Source organism: Coregonus lavaretus (assembly GCF_964263955.1).
Source record: "Coregonus lavaretus genome assembly, chromosome: 9".
NCBI lineage: Eukaryota > Metazoa > Chordata > Actinopteri > Salmoniformes > Salmonidae > Coregonus > Coregonus lavaretus.
The window spans coordinates 14,544,450-14,561,366 of record NC_139996.1 but is presented as its reverse complement, the minus strand read 5'-3'; the positions used below and the strand labels follow the sequence as shown (position 1 = coordinate 14,561,366).

Below are 16,917 nucleotides of genomic sequence, written 5' to 3'. Positions count from 1 at the left end.
GTATGGTCACAGCCCTAGTAACTGCTGAAATTCCATCAGGCTAGTAAGGATCTTCAGTGACTAGGCTAACGATGATGTAATCCTTCCACAGGTGGCGTCGTTGAGGAGGGTTGGAGCACAGACAAAATGGTGACCATTCCTGAGTACTATGAGGGGAAGAATGTGCTGATCACAGGGGCCACAGGCTTTATGGGAAAAGTCCTGCTGGAGAAGCTGCTGCGGTCCTGTCCTGGAGTCAAGGCCGTGTACGTCCTGGTCCGGCCCAAAGCGGGACACGCTCCCCAGGCCCGCATCGCAGACATGATCAACTGCAAGGTGAGAAGAGCTGGAGAAGGGGAATGTTATAGGGGGGCAGCTTAAATGGGATCTCTGTAGGCTGTGTGGGGTGACGCATCATAAGTTCTTGACTGCTTGTTACGGAGACTTCGTAGTTCCACAGCCCACACTCTCCATACTGTCTTTACAATTGGGCTGTGGCAGACCATGATGTAGGCTAGCCTAAGTCTTACTAATGGGATTGCTTTCTTGAAGTGCTTTCAAACTAAAACGCATCCCTCCACCAACACATTGCTTTCATTAAAAAAACATTGGGTAGGCTAATTTTGATTTATTGGCTGTGAAAGTGGCATGAAGGAGTATTACAATTGTATTTGTTTTTCAGCTTTTTGACAGGTTACGAGATGAACAGCCAGACTTTGCTGAGAAGATAGTGGCTGTGAACAGTGACCTCACACTGCCAGAACTGGACCTGAGCAAAGAGGACCAGGAAACGCTTGCTGACTGCATCAACATAGTCTTCCACTGTGCTGCAACCATCCGATTCAACGAGCCTCTAAAGTGAGCCATTGTTTCTCTCCTGATACTGATTCTGCTCCCCAGATCGTTGTTTCACTTCTGCTCCCAGAACCTTGCTGGACAGCGCTGCACACACACACACAACCTGCATTCGGAAAGTATTGACCCCTTGACTTTTTCCACGTTTTGTTACGTTACAGCTTTATTCTAAAATAGATTAAATTAATTGTACTTCTCATCAATCTACACATAATACCCCACAATGACAAAGCGAAAATAGGTTTTTAGAAATTTTTGCAAATGTATTAATAATAAAAAAACAATACCTTATTTACATAAGTATTCAGTCCCTTTTGCTATGAGACTCAAAGTTGAGCTCAGGTGCATCCTGTTTCCATTGATCATCCTTGAGATGTTTCTTCAACTTGATTGGAGTCCACCTGTGGTAAATTCAATTGATTGGGCATAATTTGGAAAGGCACACACCTGTCTATATAAGGTCCCACAGTTGACAGTGCATGTCAGAGCGAAACTCAAGCCATGAGGTCGAAGGAATTGTCCGTAGAGCTTCCGAGACAGGATTGTGTCGAGGCACAGATCTGGGGAAGGGTACCAAAATGTTTCTGCAGCATTGAAGGTCCCCAAGAACACTGTGGCCTCCATCATTCTTAAATGGAAGAAGTTTGGAACCACCAAGACTCTTACTAGAGCTGGCCGCACGCTCAAACTGAGCAATCGGGGGAGAAGGGCCTCAGACTGGGGCGAAGGTTCACCTTCCAACAGGACAACGATCCTAAGCACACAGCCAATACAATGCAGGAGTGGCTTTGGGACAAGTCTCCGAATGTCCTTGAGTGGCCCTGACTTGAACCCGATCGAACATCTCTGGAGAGACCTGAAAATAGCTGTGCAGCGACGCTCCCCATCCAACCTGACAGAGCTTGAGAGGATCTGCAGAGAAGAAGGGGAGAAACTCCCCAAATACAGGCGTGCCAAGCTTGTAGCGGCATACCCAAGAAGACTCGAGGCTGTAATCTCTGCCAAAGGTGCTTCAACAAAGTACTGAGTAAAGGGTCTGAATACTTACGTAAATGTGATATTTCCGTTTTTAAATACATTTGCAAGATTTTCTAAAAACCTGTTTTTGCTTTGTCATTATGGGGTATTGTGTATAGATTGAGAGGGGGGAAAAACAACAATTTAATACATTTTAGAATAAGGCTGTAACGTAACAAAATGTGGAAAAAGTCAAGGGGTCTGAATACTTTCCGAATGCGCACATACATACATACATACATACATGCATACATGCATACATACATACATACATACATACATACATACATTACCAGTCAAAAGTTTGGACACCTACTCATTCAAGGGTTTTGATTTATTTTCACTATTTTCTACATCATAACTATGAAATAACACATATGGAATCATGTAGTAACCAAAAAAGTTTAAAAAAAATCAAATTATATTTGAGGTTCTTCAAAGTAGCCACCCTTTGCCTTGATGACAGCTTTGCACACTCTTGGCATTCTCTCAACCAGCTTCACCTGGAATGCTTTTCCAACAGTCTTGAAGGAGTTCCCACATGTGCTGAGCACTTGTTGGCTGCTTTTCCTTCACTCTGCGGTCCAACTCATCCCAAACCAGCTCAATTGGGTTGAGGTTGGGTGATTGTGAAGGCCAGGTCATCTGATCCAGCACTCCATATCTCTCCTTCTTGGTAAAATAGCCCTTACACAGCCTGGAGGTGTGTTTGGTCATTGTCCTGTTAAAAAACAAATGATAGTCCCACTAAGCGCAAACCAGATGGGATGGTGTATCGCTGCAGAATGCTGTGGTGGCCATGCTGGTTAAGTGTACCTTTTGAAATCTAAATAAATCAGACAGTGTCACCAGCAAAGCACCATCACACCTCCTCCTCCATGCTTCACGGTGGGAACCACACATGCGGAGATCATCCGTTCACCTACTCTGCGTGTCACAAAGACACAGCGGTTGGAACCAAAAATCTGAATCATCAGACCAAAGGACAGATTTCCACTGGTGTAATGTTCATTGCTCGTGTTTCTTGGCCCAAGCAAGTCTCTTCTTATTGGTGGCCTTTCATAGTGGTTTCTTTGCAGCAATTCGACCATGAAGGCCTGATTCACGCAGTTGATGTTGAGATGTGTCTGTTACTTGAACTCTGTGAAGCATTTATTTGGGCTGCAATTTCGAAGGCTAGTAACTCTAATGAACTTATCCTCTGCAGCAAAGGTAACTCTGGGTCTTCCTTTCCTGTGTCGGTCCTCATGAGAGCCAGATTCATCATAGCGCTTGATGGTTTTTGCGACTGCACTTGAAGAAACTTTCAAAGTTCTTGAAATGTTCCATATTGTCTGACCTTCATGTCTTAAAGTAATGATGGACTGTCGTTTCTCTTTGCTTATTTGAGCTGTTCTTGCCATAATATGGACTTAGCCTTATTTGGTAAAATACCATCTTCTGTATACCACCCCTACCTTGTCACAACACAACTGATTGGCTCAAACACATTAAGAATTAAATAAATTCCACAAATTAACTTTTAACAAGGCACACCTGTTAATTGAAATGCATTCCAGGTGACTACCTCAAGAAGCTAGTTGAGAGAATGCCAAGTGTGCACATGCAGATAACAAAAACATATGGAAATATCTGATCTACTGAAATTACAACCAAATAATTGCAGCATTACCGCAAAAATGGAAGGGGGGAAAGGTAAGGAACTTGTCTGTCGGCCCTGCATTAAAGAACATAATTTGTTAAAGAAAATTGTGATAAATAAAAAAGTATACCAGTTTCGTTTAAGGACCAAAGGATTGACAGCTGTCCCATATAGATTGCAAAATAGTTGAAGAGATTTTTGACTCACCGATTCCATGGCATGGTGTTTATGAACTGATACGCAAAACGACGCCGGATTCAAAACTTATAATGATTTTAATTGAAAAATTATATCAAAGTTTTGCTACCAATAGAATGTATCCCCCATATAAATAACAATCTTCCCAGCTCTGCAGATTTTGCTGCGAAGAGACGATCATTGTTTTGGTACTGTCCATTTGTAGCTTGTTTTTGATCACAGGTCCAGGAATGGCTGAAGGATTGCAATATTTACCTGGAGCTAACCCTGCAGATAGCACTACTGGGTGATCTGAAAAGTCATAGTAAATCGATCAATAATGTAATAATACTTTTAGCAATAATGTTTATTTTCAATTTACAATTGGTAGAAACAATGAAAAATAGAAAGGTTCAGAACTTTTGTGAAACAGTACAGTTGAAAAATATATATGGCAAATAGAAATCCAATATGGATGGTGTTAAGAGATAGATGGGTGGTGTTGAATGGAGCTGAAGGATGGGACTAATAACAACTAATAACAACAAGATAACTATTGTAAAGCATGCTGTGTCCATAATAAGTATATACAGTGGGGAAACAGTGGGAAGCATGCTGTGTCCATAATGCGTATATAGGTTGTAGGTTGGGAGCTTTTGTGAAAGAGCACAGTTAGAAAGATATGGCATATACAGTGGGGAAAAAAAGTATTTAGTCACCCACCAATTGTGCAAGTTCTCCCACTTAAAAAGATGAGAGGCCTGTAATTTCCATCATAGGTACACGTCAACTATGACAGACAAATTGAGGAAAAAAAATCCAGAAAATCACATTGTAGGATTTTTAATGAATTTATTTACAAATTATGGTGGAAAATAAGTATTTGGTCACCTACAAACAAGCAAGATTTCTGGCTCTCACAGACCTGTAACTTCTCCTTTAAGAGGCTCCTCTGTCCTCCACTCGTTACCTGTATTAATGGCACCTGTTTGAACTTGTTATCAGTATACAAGACACCTGTCCACAACCTCAAACAGTCACACTCCAAACTCCACTATGGCCAAGACCAAAGAGCTGTCAAAGGACACCAGAAACAACATTGTAGACCTGCACCAGGCTGGGAAGACTGCATCTGCAATAGGTAAGCAGCTTGGTTTGAAGAAATCAACTGTGGGAGCAATTATTAGGAAATGGAAGACATACAAGACCACTGATAATCTCCCTTGATCTGGGGCTCCACGCAAGATCTCACCCCGTGGGGTCAAAATGATCACAAGAACGGTGAGCAAAAATCCCAGAACCACACGGGGGGACCTAGTGAATGACCTGCAGAGAGCTGGGACCAAAGTAACAAAGCCTACCATCAGTAACACACTACGCCGCCAGGGACTCAAATCCTGCAGTGCCAGACGTGTCCCCCTGCTTAAGCCAGTACATGTCCAGGCCTGTCTGAAGTTTGCTAGAGTGCATTTGGATGATCCAGAAGAGGATTGGGAGAATGTCATATGGTCAGATGAAACCAAAATATAACTTTTTGGTAAAAACTCAACTCGTCGTGTTTGGAGGACAAAGAATGCTGAGTTGCATCCAAAGAACACCATACCTACTGTGAAGCATGGGGGTGGAAACATCATGCTTTGGGGCTGTTTTTCTGCAAAGGGACCAGGATGACTGATCCGTGTAAAGGAAAGAATGAATGGGGCCATGTATCGTGAGATTTTGAGTGAAAACCTCCTTCCATCAGCAAGGGCATTGAAGATGAAACGTGGCTGGGTCTTTCAGCATGACAATGATCCCAAACACACCGCCCGGGCAACGAAGGAGTGGCTTCGTAAGAAGCATTTCAAGGTCCTGGAGTGGCCTAGCCAGTCTCCAGATCTCAACCCCATAGAAAATCTTTGGAGGGAGTTGAAAGTCCGTGTTGCCCAGCGACAGCCCCAAAACATCACTGCTCTAGAGGAGATCTGCATGGAGGAATGGGCCAAAATATCAGGAACAGTGTGTGAAAACCTTGTGAAGACTTACAGAAAACATTTGACCTGTGTCATTGCCAACAAAGGGTATATAACAAAGTATTGAGAAACTTTTGTTATTGACCAAATACTTATTTTCCACCATCATTTGCAAATAAATTCATTAAAAATCCTACAATGTGATTTTCTGGATATTTTTTCCTCATTTTGTCTGTCATAGTTGACGTGTACCTATGATGAAAATTACAGGCCTCTCTCATCTTTTTAAGTGGGAGAACTTGCACAATTGGTGGCTGACTAAATACTTTTTTTCCCCCACTGTAGGTTGAGAGCTTTTGTGAAAGAGCACAGTTGGAAAGATATGGCATATAGAAGCAAACCGGATGGACATCATGAAAATGATCGGAGAGGTTGAGGGTAGAGGAAGTTCAGGAGTAAAAACAAACAAAATAGAATTGTTGTAAATAAAATGTATATAGTGTGTATATATAAGCTGGAGGTAGAGGCCTAAGAGTTGTTGTTCACTAGTTTACTCCAATTAGGGAAGGGGTGCTAGGGTTGGAAAGTAATAAAGGGAAATATATTGTTAAAAAGTGTTTTTGTGTGTACAGTTGAAGTCGGAAGTTTGCATACACCTTAGCCAAATACATTTAAACTCAGTTTTTCACAATTCCTGACATTTAATCCTAGTAAAAATTCCCTGTCTTAGGTCAGTTAGGATCACCACTTTATTTGAAGAATGTGAAATGTCAGAATAATTATTTTATTTCAGCTTTTATTTCTTTCATCACATTCCCAGTGGGTCAGAAGTTTACATACACTCCAATTAGTATTTGGTAGCATTGCCTTTAAATTGTTTAACTTGGGTCAAACGTTTCGGGTAGCCTTCCACAGGCTTCCCACAATAAGTTGGGTGAATTTTGTCCCATTCCTCCTGACAGAGCTGGTGTAACTGAGTCAGGTTTGTAGGCCTCCTTGCTCGCACACGCTTTTTCAGTTCTGCCCACACATTTTCTATAGGATTGAGGTCAGGGCTTTGTGATGGCCACTCCAATACCTTGACTTTGTTGTCCTTAAGCCATTTTGCCACAACGTTGGAAGTATGCTTGGGGTCATTGTCCATTTGGAAGAACCATTTGCGACCAAGCTTTAACTTCCTGACTGATGTCTTGAGATGTTGCTTCAATATATCCACATCATTTTCCTTCCTCATGATGCCATCTATTTTGTGAAGTGCACCAGTCCCTCCTGTAGCTAAGCACCCCCACAGCATGATGCTGCCACCCCTGTGCTTCACGTTTGGGATGGTGTTCTTCGGCTTGCAAGCGCCCCCTTTTTCCTCCAAACATAACAATGGTCATTATGGCCAAACAGTTCTATTTTTGTTTCATCAGACCAGAGGACATTTCTCCAAAAAGTATGATCTTTGTCCCCATGTGCTGTTGCAAACCATAGTTTGGCTTTTTTATGGCAGTTTTGGAGCAGTGGCTTCATCCTTGCTGAGCGGCCTTTCAGGTTATGTCGATTATAGGACTCGTTTTACTGTGGATATACACTGCTCTAAAAAATAAAGGGAACACTTAAACAACACAATGTAACTCCAAGTCAATCACACTTCTGTGAAATCAAACTGTCCACTTAGGAAGCAACACTGATTGACAATAAATGTCACATGCTGTTGTGCAAATGGAATAGACAACAGGTGGAAATTATAGGCAATTAGCAAGACACCCCCAATAAAGGAATGGTTCTGCAGGTGGTGACCACAGACCACTTCTCAGTTCCTATGCTTCCTGGCTGATGTTTTGGTCACTTTTGAATGCTGGCAGTGCTTTCACTCTAGTGATAGCATGAGACGGAGTCTACAACCCACACAAGTGGCTCAGGTAGTGCAGCTCATCCAGGATGGCACATCAATGCGAGCTGTGGCAATAAGGTTTGCTGTGTCTGTCAGCGTAGTGTCCAGAGCATGGAGGCGCTACCAGGAGACAGGCCAGTACATCAGGAGACGTGGAGGAGGCCGTAGGAGGGCAACAACCCAGCAGCAGGACCGCTACCTCCGCCTTTGTGCAAGGAGGAGCAGGAGGAGCACTGCCAGAGCCCTGCAAAATGACCTCCAGCAGGCTACAAATGTGCATGTGTCTGCTCAAACGGTCAGAAACAGACTCCATGAGGGTGGTATGAGGGCCCGACGTCCACAGCCCGACGCTTACAGCCCAACACCGTGCAGGACGTTTGGCATTTGCCAGAGAACACCAAGATTGGCAAATTCGCCACTGGCGCCCTGTGCTCTTCACAGATGAAAGCAGGTTCACACTGAGCACGTGACAGAGTCTGGAGACGCCGTGGAGAACGTTCTGCTGCCTGCAACATCCTCCAGCATGACCAATTTGGCGGTGGGTCAGTCATGGTGTGGGGTGGCATTTCTTTGGGCCGCACAGCCCTCCATGTGCTCGCCAGAGGTAGCCTGACTGCCATTAGGTACCGAGATGAGATCCTCAGACCCCTTGTGAGACCATATGCTGGTGCGGTTGGCCCTGGGTTCCTCCTAATGCAAGACAATGCTAGACCTCATGTGGCTGGAGTGTGTCAGCAGTTCCTGCAAGAGGAAGGCATTGATGCTATGGACTGGCCCGCCCGTTCCCCAGACCTGAATCCAATTGAGCACATCTGGGACATCATGTCTCGCTCCATCCACCAACGCCACGTTGCACCACAGACTGTCCAGGAGTTGGCGAATGCTTTAGTCCAGGTCTGGGAGGAGATCCCTCAGGAGACCATCCGCCACCTCATCAGGAGCATGCCCAGGCGTTGTAGGGAGGTCATACAGGCACGTGGAGGCCACACACACTACTGAGCCTAATTTTGACTTGTTTTAAGGACATTACATCAAAGTTGGATCAGCCTGTAGTGTGGTTTTCCACTTTAATTTTGAGGGTGACTCCAAATCCAGACCTCCGTGGGTTGATACATTTGATTTCCATTGATAATTTTTGTGTGATTTTTGTTGTCAGCACATTCAACTATGTAAAGAAAAAAGTATTTAATAAGATTATTTCATTCAGATCTAGGATGTGTTATTTTAGTGTTCCCTTTATTTTTTTGAGCAGTGTAGATACTTTTGTACCGGTTTCCTCCAGCATCTTCACAAGGTCCTTTGCTGTTGTTCTGGGATTGATTTGCACTTTTCGCACCAAAATACGTTCATCTCTAGGAGACAGAACGCGTCTCCTTCCTGAGCGGTATGATGGCTGCGTGGTCCCATGTTGTTTATACTTGCGTACTATTGTTTGTACAGATGAACGTGGTACCTTCAGGCGTTTGGAAATTGCTCCCATGGATGAACCAGACTTGTGGAGGTCTACAATTGTTTTTCTGAGGTCTTGGCTGATTTCTTTTGATTTTCCCATGATGTCAAGCAAAGAGGCACTGCGTTTGAAGGTAGGCCTTGAAATACATCCAAAGATACACCTACAATTGACACACATTATGTCCTCTGTAGCTGTATGGGTGGTCCTCTGTAGCTCAGCTGGTAGAGCACGGCGCTTGTAACGCCAAGGTAGTGGGTTCGATCCCCGGGACCACCCATACACAAAAAAATAAAAAATATAATAATAATATGTATGCACGCATGACTGTAAGTCGCTTTGGATAAAAGCGTCTGCTAAATGGCATATTATATTATTATATAATTAGCCTATCAGAAGCTTCTAAAGCCATGTCATCATTTTCTGGAATTTTCCAAGCTGTTTAAAGGCACAGTCAACTTAGTGTATGTAAACTTCTGACCCACTGGAATTGTGATTAAGTGAAATAATCTGTCTGTAAACAATTGTTGAAAAATGACTTGTGTCATGCATAAAGTAGATGTCCTAACCGACTTGCCAAAACTATAGTTTGTTAACAAGAAATTTGTGGAGTGGTTGAAAATCAAGTTTTAATGACTACAACCTAAGTGTATGTAAACCTCCGACTTCAACTGTATATATGCGAGGGAAAAAAACATATGGGGGACAGGAAGTGATGCAGACAATTGCATTGATGGAAGTTACAATCTATCTGCAATATTAAAGCTGATCTACCCCCAAAAAATAAAAGTTTTGCACAATCATCAAGGCAAAGGGTGGCTACTTTGAAGAGTCTCAAATATAAAATATGTTTTGATTTGTTTAACACTTTTTTTGGTTACTACATGATTCCATATGTGCTATTTCATAGTTTAGATGTTTTCACTATTATTCTACAATGTAGAAAATAGTCAAAATAAAGAAACCCTTGAATGAGGAGGTGTCCAAATGTGTGTGTGTGTGTGTGTGTGTGTGTGTTACCAGTCAAAAGTTTGGACACCTACTCAGAAAAGAGAAACGACAGTCTATCATTACTTTAAGACATGAAGGTCAGTCAATACGGAACATTTCAAGAACTTTGAAAGATTCTTCAAGTGCAGTCGCAAAAACCATCAAGTGCTATTATGAATCTGGCTCTCATGAGGACCACCACCGGAATGGAAGACCCAGAGTTACCTCTGCTGCAGAGGATAAGTTCATTAGAGTTACTAGCCTCAGAAATTGCAGCCCAAATAAATGTTTCACAGAGTTCAAGTCACAGACACATCTCAACATCAACTGTTCAGATGGGACTGTGTTAATCAGGCCTTCATGGTCGAACTGCTGCAAAGAAACCACTACTAAAGGACACCAATAAGAAAAAGAGACCTGCTTGGGCCAAGAAACACGAGCAATGGACGTTAGACCGGTGGAAATGTGTCCTTTGGTCTGGAGTCCAAATTTGAGATTTTTGGTTCCAACTGCCGTGTCTTTGTGAGATGTGGTGTGGGTGAACGGATGATCTCTGCATGTGTAGTTCCCACCGCAAAGCATGGCGAAGGAGGAGGTGTTATGGTGTGGGGGTGCTTTGCTGGCGACACTGTCTGTGGTTTATTTAGAATTCAAGGCACACGAGTTCTAAAACTTTTGACCGTTAGTGTATATCGTTTCTGTAATTATGTTTTGTAAAATGTGTCTTTGTTCTCCTTCTTTCAGAGATGCTATGCTGCTGAATGTTCTAGCCACCCAGAAGATGGTGGCTCTGGCCCACAGAATGAAGCACTTGGAGGTGTTCCTCCACGTGTCCACAGCCTACGCCAACTGTGACCGAACACTCATTGAGGAAGTGGTTTACCCAACTCCTGTTGACTACAAGAAGCTCATCGACAGCCTAGAGTGAGTAAAGTTATTTGCAGATTGTAAGAGACGGAAGCCAAGAGTTTAGTAATTTATAACTTGGCGTGTTTGACTGAGAGGAAATGGAAATCATAGATAAGTATATTCTTTGCATCCTGTGGATTAGTTTGTAGTGGCTAATGCACAAGCTTGGTAGCTATCCCTTGAGGGCCTCTCAATATGTCACTGCATGGACTGAAACTGTGTGCCAACACAGGGAAGGTCTCTGATTTTAACCTTTATGGAGTTTGGTTACTTATTGAGTGGCACTCACTCATTTGTGGTAGGGCAATTGCAACTGTTAACAGGACATTTGCTTTACTCTAAATGTTAGGTGTGGCCTCTGACTGCTCTTGCAGGTGGTGCAATATGTCACACATGCACAACATGGTCACCAGTTGTGTGAAAGTCAGTGTTCTGTTCATGTAGGAATGTTTCCACCCCTAAGTATTACAGTAGGCGATTGCTAATTTCTTCAGAGACATACATGTATGTGTGTGGGGGAAAGAGAATTTCAGAAACTTTTATTTGGTTTGTGGTCTTGGGAATATATATTTGTATTTGAGCAATATGGCAGATAATTGACCTTTTTTTTGTGGCTCTGTCTTCAATGTTTTCACGTTGGTTAGGTGGATGGATGAGAAGCTGGTCTCGGCGATGACCCCAGGGCTGATTGGAAAAAGGCCCAACACGTACACCTACACCAAGGCCATGGCTGAGTACCTGGTCCAGCAGGAGTGTGGAAACCTCAACGTGGCTATAATCAGGCCCTCTATAGTAGGGGCCAGTTGGAAAGAGCCATTCCCAGTGAGTCTTCTCATGTACTGAGCCGGCTGTCTTCTAAACTGTAGCTATACTGTAACTGACCTTGGTCAATTCTGCATGCTGTTCATAACATGTTTTTTCACTCTTAGGGTTGGATTGATAATTTCAATGGACCTAGTGGAATATTCATTGCAGTAAGTACCTTAGAAAAAGTGAAGTGTTCTCAATATGTAAAACGCTCAGAGATCGCAATAATGTGATCATGACCATTTCAAAAGTGTGGGTACTGATTTATAACCTGAGAAACCACTTTCCCATCATTTGGTAATGAACCTAGCACTTCTCTGCCCTGTATAGGCAGGAAAGGGCATCCTGCGCACCATGAGAGCGTCCAACAACGCGGTGGCTGACCTGGTGCCTGTGGACGTGGTCATCAATACCACACTGGCTGCTGCCTGGTACTCCGGCTCCCAGAGACACACCAGGTCAGTCTCCCACACACTGCAGCTGCCCTCTGTAGAGCTGGACCAAGAATGGGATTGTGAAATGCAAATATTCTTTCAGGTTTCTATGGAAGGCATTTTATTTTGTTCCCTTTTGTCCCCGCAGGCCTAAGAGCATATTGGTGTACAATTGCACGACAGGCAGCATCAACCCGTTCCACTGGGGTGAAGTTGGTATGAAACACTCATATCTTATCCAAATACACTCTTGCTGGATTTGTTCTCGGATGCTCCAACAAAGCCGAATGATAAATAATGATTATCAGTCATACTCTTGAGGGCCCACTCTTATCACTGTAGTGAATGTGAGTAGGTTTTGGTTTACTCAAACCCTCATTGGAGTGTTAGTCACCTCCCTGTAAATGACCTCTCCTGGATTTGTGTACAGTTTAGTCATTTAGCACGCACTCTAATTCAGAGTGACTTACAGTAATGAGTGCGTACATTTTCATACTTTCTCGTACTGGTCCCTCTTGGTAATCAAACCGACAACCCTGGCGTTGCAAGCACCATGTTATACCAACTGAGCCACACGGGATCCTGTGTACATAGTCTCTGAATGCTAGCCATCTGAGAAAGATCAACATTGTGGCAGGCTTAAAGGCAATAGGTAAACTATATAACATGACTGGTATTCTTGAAATGAAAAACTGTTCCAGTCTTAGTACAATATTTGTTTAGTGCATTAAAGACTGATGACATTTTCAAAGTGGCAGTTGTATAGTTCCCTTTAAGCTGTTAACCTGGTGGGTTTGTTGTAGTAAATGTCATATATTGTAAGTCAATATATTTGTTACTCATTTACCATAGATTTGTATGCTTTTAAAATATTTCAGGTGAAATCACTTTGTTGTTAACATAGGCTTACTTTGAAGTCCAGATTTGTGCCGTTGTTTTGTAATATCCCTAGTCTCCTGCAATAACTTGTATGGTTAAAAATAATAATTGTTAAAAGCACTTCAAAAGGTATTTTGTCTAAACCAAACATTTGGCTTTGTTGCTGCTTGTCGTACGCTTGCTGCTTCGATTGTTCTTTCCACTTTGGAGAAATGAGTGGTTGTGCCAACATTCCCCCTGTTGAACCCCCTACCTTTTGTCTCTTAGAGTACCATGTAATATCCACTTTCAAGAGGAACCCCCTCGAGCAGGCCTTCAGACGGCCCAATGTAAATCTCACAACCAATCACCTTATCAATCAGTACTGGATCGCTGTAAGCCACAAGGCACCAGCCTTCCTTTATGATCTCTGCCTCAGGATGACGGGAAGAGAGCCCAGGTAAATAACACCCCGCTCGGTCATACTCCATCTCCCTCCGCATTCTTACTCAGTGTAGCCCAATGTACTGAACCTGTACCAGCGATGTTATGCTTCTGTCCAGTGTCTGGGGGGGGGGGGGGGTGTAAGGCTAAGGGTGCATAAGCCACCCATATACCTTTTAGAGATGGGTTCTGCACTCTTAGCCCTCTGTGTTACCTCAACGTGTCCTGGCATTGAATGTCCTTCCTCCTGTGATGTCATATTCTCTCTGCAGAGAACTGTATAAACATGACCTTCAAGACCAACCCCTTAGAGCAGGCTTTCAGGTGCCCCGATGTTAACCTGCGGTCCAACTCCTTTACCAATCAGTACTGGACCACAGTGAGTCACACTCTTCCCACCCTGCTGAATGACGGGTATCTCAGGGCCACGGGTCAGAAGCCCCAGTAAGGTCTACTACAGTGCCCGTGCCCTCTCAACCCCCTCTCCCCTCCACCACTGGGTGCAGGTTGTGTGGCATGGTGGGTGGGGGGAAGCAACGCCCTGACGTTTGCTCAACTTCATGGCATCGGAGTTCGCTGGCTGCTAACCTGCTACCGTGTCATCATGACAAGCATGGGTTCCTGTCCAAAGCATGCTTCAGGAACGTTTTATTTAAATAATTTATTTTGTCACACTTTTTGTTTGACCCTTTTTGCCTGGTACTGCATTTGTCATTTTTTTATGCAGTTGAACCATTTGGCTCTGATCAGATGTGAAATTTGTCCATTCACTTTTACTTTTGTGGAATATTTTTTGTGGAATATTTTTTGGGGGGTTACATTTTTGTTTTTCTTAGGCATGCCATTAAGTCTTCTGAAGTAACCTGGGAGTGATCTGTCCTCATCCTCGTCCTCCTCCACTCTTCAACCTTATCTCTCAAACAGAGGCACCAGGGAACTAGTTTAGACTAATACCATGTACCAAACACTTGTCCTTTATTCATTGACCCATCAACACTTCTATTCTTGGTAGCCCTATTCCTAGGCTTAATGAAGCACGTTGTGGGACAAATGGAATGCGCTGGCAGTAATTGACAATCTTACAAGCCAATGGAACTTGACCCTGTAAATGTATCAGTGAGTCATTGGGTGGACCTACTTAATCCCCACCTATTGTTTCATTAAACATCTAGGTCATGGTTCAGTCTAACCAAGTGTTTGGTACCCGATGTTTACAGTATTGGTCCCCACAAGTTGATCGTAAACCAGAAACATTTCAGCAATGATAAACATTTGTTAACACTTTTGAAAATTATTTGACAATTTGTCTGTCTGAAATGCATTTGGTTTAGTATACAACATATTCGAAGGGTGTTGTTAATAGATGGGGTTCCCACTCACTGAAAAAGGTAATACGTCAATGTTTGACTTTTTAAATGGTCCACCATGCATGTTTTGTCAGCTTCCTCTTGGTGCACAATGTATCATGGAGGGACTCTGAGCTCTGACTACATTTTACATTTTAGTCATTTAACAGACGCTCTTATCCAGAGCGACTTACAGTTAGTGAGTACATACATTTTCGTACTGCCTAGAATACTAGTATGCTTACACTCTTATCAGTGTTATATTCGTATATTATAGATTGCTGGATTCATGCCGTTCTTTATTTAAAGATGCACTATGCAGAAATCGCTCCGCCATTTCCTGGTTGCTAACAATAGTTTGCCTAATTTCAGTTTGTGACAAAACAAGCAAGTATAGTGTAGAGAATCATTGTACAATCTAAACCGCTGTGAAATAATACATTTTCCATAACCAATAATATTGTATTTTCAGCTGTTTGAAGCTAGTGTACCAAACCAAAAGTAAGACGCAAAAATGAAACTTAAGTACGGGAAGCATAGAAATAGTGCACATAGAACAGAACTACAGCTTCTTAGACTTGCTTTCAATGAAAATGACAGATTTATAACCCAAATGTCTATGTAAATTTGGTCGGGTAGCCCAAAACCGTACATATTGCAGCTTTAAAGCTGTGAAAGTGTGCAGGGGTCAGATGTTTGAAAATCTGAAGCGATGACATACCCTTACGTTTTATTCTGATATTTGTACAAATTTTGCTCAGAGGTCACCTTTTCCTTGTACAAAAAGACCAATAAGTTATTTTCATCCTTTGTTCCATTTTGGCCATTGTTTGCTTAACAGTTAGCTGGAGTTAGTTTCAATGTCAGTCAAGGGGAGGATTTAGTATATTTTTTAATCTAGTCCAGGGGAGGGTCATGCAATTGATGAAATTTCAATATTTCTCAGTGTTTTAGAATTGGTAGCTTATGAGGCTATATATCGATGTGTGCCCGATGCCACCCTCATCTCTGATTCACTGCTGGGCGCGCAATATCATTTGCGCCTATAGGTTATTTAGTGTAGCCTCAATCAAATTCATAGGCTATAGGCTACAAAATGCATGCTCGGAGAAGCACAGAGTAAAGTTAGATTTCTAAGATAGCTGCTGGGATGATGTAAATAAAACTAGGCTGCATTGCACACTGCAACGGATATTCCAAACCTGAGCCCCAGCCTGCTCTGCTCTTGCTGATCAAAAACCTTTTTGTGTGCTGCTTAACCAATGGCTGTGCTGTGTAGGGCTGCGGTGGCAGTTCAGGAGGAGAGTCAAAAGTTTATTCCGATGTTTTTGTTTGTCGATTAGGCGTAGTCTATGTTCTGCTCAGTTTGAGAAGGATAGCGCGAAGATGAGAAGGAGGACCGGAGATCAACTTTGATAGCTTGTTACTACTATAATTGATTTGATTTAAAACAATATGTTTCTTGCCCGTTTATGTATTTATCAAGAGTTTTTGACTTCACAATAAGCCAGATTCAGGTAACTTACATTGTGGCGCTGAAACTTGAAGCAGCAGCCGCGGCACCGTCAATCTGAAATGGACAGCTCATGGTGCTGAAAGTAGGCACATTCGAGTAGGCATAACTCATTTAAAGTCTTCATTTTAATTAGACTTTACTAACGAGGGCTTTGTGTTAGAGCCTATTTATTCCTATTTAAGAAATAAGAGGTAGGCCTACCTGTTTGACTGACGAAATTAGGCTATAGGCTGCTATATCCATAGATTTGTCGGTCAATTCCTCCGCCCACCATGCACTCTTTAAATAGCCTTCCTCTGGGTCAGTGAAGGGCTGTTAAGTTACAACCAAGACACTAATTGAGGTGGTATGAGAGTGTCATAGGCCTATCTTTTTTTATTAAAGAAAATTGTAAAAATCACACCCTTGTTAGCTTAAGATTTTGAAGAAAATGAAACTGATCAGATTTATATATAGTGATCTATAACAGCGCTTTGGACGACCGATGTTTTATGCTATAAACAAGCTTTAAAATACCTGGGAAAGATGTGACTGACGCATATGGGGGATGTCATTGTTTCCTTTCTTTGACGTTCAAAGGCTGACTTTGCGTGGGAAGTAATTTAATTCTGTCACTATCAATTGATTTTAAGCTATTCACTTTCTGTACAATAGAAGACATT

At 42.6% G+C, this 16,917-nt stretch overlaps 1 protein-coding gene across 1 annotated transcript in view; it reads left to right on the top strand.

The window, feature by feature from the left end:
- LOC311135215 (fatty acyl-CoA reductase 1-like) overlaps nucleotides 1-16,917 on the top strand; it is a 46,126-nt gene that overhangs the window by 19,059 nt on the left and 10,150 nt on the right. Inside the window, exons 2-9 of the mRNA XM_084169145.1 lie at nucleotides 92-315; nucleotides 662-837; nucleotides 10,686-10,865; nucleotides 11,495-11,672; nucleotides 11,780-11,824; nucleotides 11,988-12,115; nucleotides 12,240-12,307; nucleotides 13,666-13,837. Of these exons, the coding sequence (XP_084025271.1) occupies nucleotides 127-315; nucleotides 662-837; nucleotides 10,686-10,865; nucleotides 11,495-11,672; nucleotides 11,780-11,824; nucleotides 11,988-12,115; nucleotides 12,240-12,307; nucleotides 13,666-13,837 (1,136 nt within the window). The 5' untranslated portion in view covers nucleotides 92-126. The remainder of the gene's footprint in view (nucleotides 1-91; nucleotides 316-661; nucleotides 838-10,685; nucleotides 10,866-11,494; nucleotides 11,673-11,779; nucleotides 11,825-11,987; nucleotides 12,116-12,239; nucleotides 12,308-13,665; nucleotides 13,838-16,917) is intronic.